The sequence below is a fragment of the Macrobrachium nipponense genome, chromosome 41 (assembly GCF_015104395.2).
Source record: "Macrobrachium nipponense isolate FS-2020 chromosome 41, ASM1510439v2, whole genome shotgun sequence".
Lineage (NCBI taxonomy): Eukaryota > Metazoa > Arthropoda > Malacostraca > Decapoda > Palaemonidae > Macrobrachium > Macrobrachium nipponense.
In genome coordinates, this window is record NC_061102.1 from 48929670 (window position 1) to 48939476 (window position 9807).

Genomic DNA, 9807 nt, shown 5'->3' on the forward strand with positions numbered 1-9807 from the left:
AATCAATCCTTGAAAGAATATACGTATTATTAACGGAATTACGAGTCTGACAGAGGAATAAACACTTCTTAGTGTTAATAGTTCCTTGACACGTTATATAGAATTATAGCACTAAAAACAAACACCGCAATGGAGTGCGTTAGGAATATTTATGAGTGCTAATCAGTAAAACATGGAATTCAACACATAATAATCTGTGACTCGGGTGGTGTAAATCAATAATAATCTCCTTAACACGTTGTGTGTGAAATTCCTATCCATTAAGAAAACCAATAATATATTTTATCACCCAGAGTTAATCGGTTTGGTAGAATAACTGATTAATTAAATAGGAAGTGTCAATGTCTTACGAGTTACAACTCGTGATGTTGGATCCTGAACTGGATTATAGCGGTTCTCGCGGTTTTAAATACCTTTATCATTTATATCTTGTATCTATAGAATTGATGCCGCAAGTAGCCTTATACGGTACGCCGCTAGAACACTCTTCCACATATTCAAGCCAACCATTAATTTATCAAATATATATATATAAAAAAAAATATATATAAATAAATAAATATAAAAAATAAAATAAATATGGATACAAGTGGAGTCAATATAATTACACTCCGTAAGAAGTCGGAAGGGTTACAAATTATAATAAAAAAGGAATCACGATAAAATCAATAAGCAAAACGTAACCATAGGTATTAATATCCAAATATATATGCGTAAAGATTTGAACTCTAACTTAATGCTTTAGTAATGACAAATAAGCTAAAAGTTCAACACATATCAAAACCTACTGACATATTGTCTGTCCCGGTGATTTATATTCGTAGTCAATGTAAAAAAAAAAAAAAAAAAAAATAATAATAATAATAATAATAATAATAAATAAATAAATAAATAAAATAAAATAAAAGAGATTTTAAAGTCAGGAAGTCTAGAAGTGAAAATGTTATCTATGAAATAATCCTATATGAATCTATACAGGGCTAATAATATATATAGAATTTTGTATGGAAACCTTTTTCATATAGTTTGAATAAGGAATATTTAATTTCACATAATTACAATTATGCAGTTTTCCAACATGAAACTAATATATTGTTTCAATTTTGGTACTGTTTTTTTTTTCAGACATTCTTTTCGCGTGGGTCGGGTAGTATTAAAAGATAATAAATTTATCCTAAACCGTCGTATTTTATTGCAGCAAGTAACGTAACTCTTAGCTGGCTGAGAGCAATCTCCTGCCAAGTGACGACATCATCATTGCCGTATCAGCATTTGTTCCTTTTAACCTCAATAATCTGCTTACACAGGCTTCATCTGTGTGTCGTCTCTGCTTGCAAAACAGATTGACTGGAGAAAGGAATGCTTAGCCCGAACTTCTCATGGGCAAGGCAGACGTTAGGTACAAGTGTCTATCGTATGCGCAATGCAACTTGCAATCATTATAAATTAAATAAACAAAATAAGGAAATAGAATTTCTATAACATCAAAATGAATTAATTTTTTCTGAACCTCATAGACATTTAGAAGTATCACGATATGGATATTGGATTATTTACTTGCAACATTAGCTTATTACAATCCAGGTAAATCACATTCATGGGAAAATGTTACATTTTCTTGAAAAACCCAAAGTTTAATAGAATTAGTTACATAGTGGGTTTTTTGTTGCATCTCCTACCTAGTAATAATGTTTTAAAAGTTAACCTCAGAGGATGCGCACGAGAAAATTGAATATGAAACTTTTGTTAGGGCACATAGAATCATGATTAATCTTCTCTTTGACTCTTATGTTGCCTGGCAATCTTACAATTAGCTCCGTTTTCCACTTCTTTGTCTAGTACTTACTACTACCAGTAATATCGAATTTTCTTTGGGATTCGTATTGAATATCTGTTTTATTTTTTATAATTATGGATATTTTTACAGTCCTCATAGACCTGGATAGGTTCACTCATTGTTAATGCATGGATAAAAAAGTTTGTACAGCGGACTCTTTGAATTCCAAATATCAACGAATTCATGTGGGTTAAGTCTGGTCTAAATGGCTCTCTCCCCTCCCCTGAATTTGGATGTCGTCTGATTTACTTTGCCCTTGTGACAAGTATAATTTCACTTGCAGGCTGATTAATGGAACCTGGTTACAGTATCCTGCAGTACGAGAGTTTCACCTCGCAACTTCAAAAAATCGTTCGTCGCAGCGGACGACTACAGTCAAGTAACAACCGCCTACAATGTGAAAGGAATTTCATGGACTTCTTCGACCAAGACACCGTATCTCGTCGTTCATCTCGACCGACACCGTATCTCGTCGTTAATCGCGTAAAATGCGTTTTAATGCGGAATGCTCCGGCGGCTGTCGGAATCGACTACGAAAGGGACATACTTCCGACAATTACGACCCGAAGGATATTCAACTCTACTTTGCTGGCGAAGGACTCGTGCTGGGGATGTTTTTTTATTCATCGCGAACGTAATCGTGTAAGCTTAGGATGCAGAGAATAAGTATGAGCGCAAAAATAGAACGTTGGTTCCCGCCCAGGCAAATTTTCCCCTTCCCCTTGTTTTAACCCTGTGAAAATAGGCCGTTTCATTGGGCTATAGGTGGTTGTCTGGAACTGTGTAATGGTCGAAAAGTTGTTCGAACGTTAGTTAAAAGTGAAGTAGTATAACCTCGGTCATGTATCCTATATATATAAAGTATCATGTATCCTATATATAAATGATCATAAATAACAGAATCGAATATTTTTTTGCGTGTACGCACTAGGAATCTATATATAAATGATCATAAATAACGGAATCGAAATATATCTTTGCGTGTACGCATAGGAATCTATTTAAAGTGCACATATATTAAACATAATTATAATGAATCCATATACATATGTATAAACAAATCAGGTAGCCTATAATCAATCTGTTACCTTTTATCTTACCAATATCTGCAGTTATATATGAGTTAGTATATTGATTAATGAATCAGTCAGCATAAACATTAATAATGTTATCAATTCATATATGAAAATTTTTATCAGTTAAATATGTTTTTATCATATTAATCTTCATTCTATGCAATTATCAGAGTACATTAGTATTTTCTGTAGCATATGTATCTTAATGAGATGAAGTGAAAAACTGTATCATTATATAATACCTGTGATCACTATTATTTTACCAATATCATTGTTTGTTATATTTTATTAACTTGAATCAATTCATGTACACCATGAATTTTTTTTATTTACTAATCTATATATATATATATATATATCTATATATATATATATATAATATATATTTCCATAGTGTCTGTATCAACACTCCTATAAGTCAAATGCAAGTCAAGTTTGAGTAATATTCAGTAGCTGGTTTTGGTAGCTGACCGAGCTAATGTAAGTGTTTACATAATATATGGAATGTTAGTCCATATATATAAAAGATTGCTTGCAGGAATGTGATCAGACTAGAGACGCTAAAGATGACGTATACAATAAGTATGTAGGCTAAGATGACATGCCGTCATCTGTGGTCATTCATTTGTTTTGAAACAGTCCAAGCTCCCTGCTTGAGACAACTACCCCGACCTATGATTCAAACGGCCTACGTGATCTGTAGCGTGTCTCATTTGATTGTGTGTTCGTATGAAACTATGTCATTTGTATGTATGTTCATATGTTCGAACTACTGTCTGCTCCTTCATAACTTGTAACAGAGATGGTAGACAGGGAGAACAGAGTTAGCTATCGTCATTAGAAGACCTGTACCTCTTTACCTAAGCTTTATCATGTAGAGGAATAGGATTAGCCATCATCATTGGCAGAAGTGATCAAGCTATCTCGTTATTAGAAGACTTGTACAATCAATATCTGATCTTCACCATGTAAAACTTCAGAAGAATATATAATTTTTTTTTATACTTAGTGTTTTTCTACAAGAACCTCCTCACCATGAGTTTTAACACATCGTCGTAATAACCAACAGATAATACCGACTTCGTAAATGATCTACAAACCCCCAGACACTCCATTGAAGATGGAAGTGCAATACTAACCGACTTAGCGTAAGATTATCGCTAGTCTAACATTACCATCATAGGGCGCCTTATCATACAAGGCACAAGCCCTAATATATATATATATATATATATATATATATATATATATATATATATATATATATATATATGATGTGTGTGTGTGTGTGTTTGTTTGTTTTGTTATTGTGTATGGGTAGACTGGATGCTTTGTCATGTGCCTCGTGAACATCTGCATAGAGAGAAATTTATAGCTTTGAATCTCCAGACCTTATAATAAAACACTGCCTATTTTAAATGCATCGTTTTTCAGGCTCTAATAAGGCATTATTAGTCTTGAGAGTATAGTATACAAGTCAGACTGAATGAAGTTACTGTGATGTAGTTATCAATCGCCAAATGATGTGTTTTCCATCTCTCTCTCTCTCTCTCTCTATCTCTATCTCTTTCTCTCTCTCTCTCTCTCTCTCTCTTCAAGTATTGGAACGATCACATATATACCAGTATTTCTTGAGGAAATGGTCTCTCTCTCTCTCTCTCTCTCTCTCTCTCTCTCTCTCTCTCTCTCTCTCTCTCTCTCTCTATTAAGCATTGGAACGATCACATACATGCCAGTATTTCTTGAGGAAATGCTCTCTCTCTCTCTCTCTCTCTCTCTCTCTCTCTTCAAGTATTGGAACAATCACTTAAATACAAGTATTTCACGAGAAAATGGGCTCCTCTCTCTCTCTCTCTCTCTCTCTGTCTCATGTCATGTCAGTTCATGTCATATGTCATAGAGCCAACGATATCATATATGAGTCTCAGAGCATGTGCAGGGAGGCATCTCTGGGGTTGGGGGGTGGGGATGGGGGGGGGATGGGGAAATGAAATGCCAGAAGTTGCTTTCCATTTTGCCAAATTGCCACTTCTGGAACCCTCCATGACTCGTCATAATTGCGAAGAGTCCAGCGAGATTAAATTTCTGGCATTTTATGTATCCGGTTTTTTAATTTGCAGGTAACGCTGCCGTTTCACAATCACGCGTCCGTTACGTGGTTTTGTTAGCGTGTCTTGGGTTGAATAAGGAACGTGTGACGTGTTTCTTGTTTATTGATTAATAACATTGAATACATTCGGTATGATATCTACACTCTTCTTCACCCCGTTTCGCAGACGTTCGAAGGAGAGCTAAAAGAAAAACTAAAGATTCTCAGTGATTGTATCAATGTTCTTCGTCTCCCCTCGTTTTTATCCATCACCTAATTTGATCCTGAAGAGCTCTTCCTACACCTGTAGCCAGAGCAGCTACCTCTAAATGAGACGACCCCTGTCTTCCTTTAAAATGTTTATATATCTCCCTAATCTAGTGGTTATTTCTTGCGTTCGATTGTATGTAGTTTGTTTCAAAAATGCTTCAGAGCCGTGGTTCTCAACCTTTTTATTGCCACGCCCCCTAAAAGAGTTGGTCCTTCCCGCCAACGCCCCCTCTAAGAGTTGGTCCTTCCCGCCAACGCCCCCACTAAGGGTTGGTCCTTCCCGCCAGGCTCCCCTTTGCATCTGTGAGTAAAATTACCTCCCTGATTTAAAGGAAAATGAACAAAAACGAGAGAGAGAGAGAGAGAGAGAGAAGAGGTTCCGAGGTGATAGGGAGGCAGGTTAATCATTACAAAACATGGTAAGCCCCAACAAACTCGAGTATATAGTAGACTATAGGAAACTAACGTGATAGCGCGATACTTTTGGTTTTTTTCCTTAAACTTCTGAACATTACTCCCTCTCTCTTGTCCAGGGAATAACGAATATAATTAGAGAATTTTTAATTGTTCCCCAGGGCTCACGCTTCCCCTGGAAATTACTGACCCCCCTCCCCACTAGTGGGGGCGCCCCCAGGTTGACAACCAATGCTTTTGAGTAGTATTTTCCTCGCGGGCATATACTCTCTCTCTCTCTCTCTCTCTCTCTTTCCGTTGTATCACTATCCTCGTGGCCATATAATGTTTGTGTATATATATATATATATATATATATATATATATATATATATATATATATATATATATATATATATATATATATATATGTGTGTGTGTGTGTGTGTGTGTGTATTATATATTTTGAAGCACCAAATTGAAATATTGTGAGCTTATAATTAACTTTAACTCAAATCAGAGGGATATACTATAATCTGCTCTGATAAGAGAATCGGCATTTGTCAAGACCTAGAAAGGACATACTGTTTGGTTCGTTGTGCATTTGTTACTGTTTTTATCAAACACAGCAGATCCCAGACATCGGTATGTGTGGTAAACAAGTCCCCTTTCTGTCCCTGTGTCAACACACACGAAGTACTTCTTGCAGTTGCATTCAGGATAAGCATAGATTTTGCCTTCTGTCCTACCTGTACAAGAAAGTTCTTCGCAGGCTCTTGGTGTTGAAGTGGCTACTGACGCAGGTGATATAGTTGTCATGTCATGAGTTGTGACTTTCAGAGCGGCGGTTGTCCCTGTAGAAATGACCGTAGTTCCTTTGCTGGTTTCTGGTTCAGAAGACCGTGTCGTTTCAGGATGCGTCTCTGGTGAAGTGTGTGTGCTTTCTTGGGTTAAACTTGTCGAAGCAGTTGGAGCAGCAGGTTCTGAAGAAGAGCTTGTCTGACGGATGAACTGATCACCATTGATATCAATTCCTGGACAGCGTGGCTTCGCACCAGCCCTCGAGCAAAAGGCAGCTTCACCAGTGTTGGAACTCAGTAATTCTAATCCGAAATCGTTGCAGATATGTTCCACTGGGCAGTCCTGTTCACTGGAGGTTGGGGGAAGGTATCAGTTAATGGTATGTATGTCATTACATTATGTAATTAGGTAGCAAAGAGTCTCTGTTTCTTAAGGAACATTAAACTTGGTGATCTAAGAGTAATATTTTCAAACAGATGAAATACCATTGCTTATGAAAATAGATTTTGCTTAAACTTTCAATGGAGTTTCTTTTTATGTATCAAAATACCTTGTATGCTTGTTTGAGACACACATTTTTCAAATATACTAAATTTTGAGCACTTTTGCTAGCGGCCAGTGTCAGTTTTTATATGGTGGGGCAGTGAATGAAAAAATGAATTCACCTGATCATAGAAGAAATGTTCTGTGGATTATGTCTGTTCAAGACTGCTCTCTTCACTGACCTTGATAGTACAGTGGTAAGAGAATTGTTTATGTAATTATAAGTTTTATAAGTATATAAAAACTACATTCCTACGAACTTCAAATGTAAACCACACACACATACACACACACACACACACGACTTTAATACAAGTGTTTTTCAGTGCCACATTCATACTTAGCTGCCGAATCGTAGATGAATCCCGTGTGCACAAAAACTTTCATAACATTACTTGTCTGAAAACCCTATAAAAAAAGGCTCATTAGCAGCGTGTCGAACCTCTCTGCACGCACTTCATCACTCACCCTTATCCTGCCCATATTTTTTTATTAGATCTCTCCTTTTTTGCCAATTATTTTTCACCCCATCCAACCCTTTCCATATCCTCTTCTCCTTCCTCCCCCAGCACTTTTTAATTAACCTTTATCAGCATTTTTCGTTTACATTCACCATCCGTATTGAACTTTTATATAAGAGATTTATGTGAAAGGACCTTTCGTGCAACCTTGTGTGACTTGCTTAGACGATTCAAGTTTCTTGCTAATCTTGTACACATACCCAGTTACCTGTTGTGCTTCTGTTATTCTGTGACTTGCCTCTTTTCTCATCCTATTATCATCCAATGTTCTTAGTAATACATTTACTCCCATATACTTTTATGCATCTAACTTCATTGCTCTAGCCGCTTGTCTTTCCATATATCCTCAAATTCTTACATTAATCCCACATTAACTCTCAACTTCTTGTCCTATGAACACTTTCGAACTCTTTTGATAGCTGCTTCAATTCCTCGTCACTATCCTAGATCAGTGTCATACGCAGACTTCAGATATTCAGCACTTTATTCATGAGTAATCTATTTGCTTATTTTTTAACTTTGCACCTCTATTTACTATCCTTCTCTTAATTTCCTGAATCACCAAATCGAATCTATCCCATAACTCAGACTCACTTCCACATCATACAGGTCACGATGCCACCACCTTCACATTTTTCTTCATGGTTCACTTCCGTAATAAAAACATACACATACTCACACACACATACATACCTACATAAACCTTTCTTCGTAGGCTTTATTCTGTGGAAGCCAAAGTTTGATAAGAATGCACATTGCAACCAGCTAGGCACAGATTCATACGAAAGAAACATTCAACTTTTATTTACATTTACAGTCGCGTTCTCCTGCAGTTGTAAACTTGCCACCACATTTTTTGATGATCCTATGATATTATGAAATCTCAAACTTATACCTATGTACTCTTGAGCGCAACAAGATCTATTGACTGACTTGTACTTGTAACGCACAATCAATGCATTACTATATACCGGGTGTTTCGAAATTAAGAGTCCCCCCCCCCCCTCCACAGAACAAATGGAAAGTTATGAAGTTTTCTGCTATAGCCTATCTCCAAGTACATTATCTTAAGTTTCTATTAATCTATTTTTCATTTTACATTTCTTGTATTTTCAGACTGAGTGACCAAGTTAGATACATCCATGGCTAACAACTTGGAGGAAATCAGATGGATTGACCAAATCTGGGCTATAACCTTCAGAGAAGCCAGGGATGCTGGTGCAGCCTTCATTTCACGTTCCTGGATAGCTAAATACATTAAAAGAGATTAATCCTTTGTTAAAAGAAGCTGGAATAAAAATCCATATGACTGTCTTTGTGAAAAGAGTGAGAATCTTGGAAGGCCTGAAGTCCTTTCTCAGGAGTCAAAAGACATCATGGCTGAGGCAGTGGGTAGACCAAGAAAGTCTTTCTGTAAATTGGTGCTTGAACTAGAACCAAAAAGGGGAAAGAAGAGAAGTTATAGTGCTGTATATCGTGAGCTGAAAAACTCTGGTACCAACATTTCATGTTATCAGCAAGCCCAACATCACTCAGCAACAGAGAGAAGACCGTGAATGGTTTTGTGATTTATTTATTGAAGGCTGGGATAAAGCTGACTTTCTCCATGTTGCCGCATTAGATGAATTTTTCATTTACACAGTTAGGAAGCCAAATCATAAAATTACATTATTTGGGCTGCAAAGTTGGATATCAGCAATGACCTGCGCTATCGCCAAGGTGTGAAATTTCCTGAATGTTTGGGAATTTTTCTCCATTTCACAGCCAAACGGTTAATGTGGATCATCAAAGAAAAAGGACAGTCATGGAATGGCGAATACTTCAGAGAAACTGTGCTTACTGGTGGAGTATTTCCTTTCCTCAAAGATCCTAAAAATGTGTTATCTGTTGAAGAAGTCACATTTTTGCATGATAAGGCACCATGTTTCAAGGCTCTTCAGACACAGAAGTTCCTTCGAAACAGTGGTATCGATTTCTTCTCGTCAGATGAATTTCCAGGTAGCTCCCCTGAACTTAATGTGTGTGAAAACATTGGTAGCATTTTAAACGATCATGTTGAAGCACGCACAGTGAACTATGATGGTATACCAAGCATCGACGACCTGCCAAGAGAGGTGAACGAAGTGCTCAGGGAAATGGAGTTTGAGTTTCAGCTTTTTTGCGATTTGCTGAAATCATACCCCTCAAGAATGCAGGCTGTGGTACAGGCAAATGGAGGCCACACAAAATATTAAATACTTAGAGAGAAACTTAACTAAATACCTATTCTCAATTACC

General features: G+C 36.7%; 1 protein-coding gene across 1 annotated transcript in view; it reads right to left on the reverse strand.

Annotated features, from left to right (window-relative positions):
- Nucleotides 1–5108: 5108 nt before the first annotated feature.
- The window catches only part of LOC135212910 (uncharacterized), a 5829-nt gene continuing 1130 nt past the window's right edge, over nucleotides 5109–9807 (reverse strand). The window contains exon 3 of the mRNA XM_064246653.1: nucleotides 5109–6815. Coding sequence (XP_064102723.1) covers nucleotides 6236–6815 — 580 coding nt within the window. The 3' untranslated portion in view covers nucleotides 5109–6235. The remainder of the gene's footprint in view (nucleotides 6816–9807) is intronic.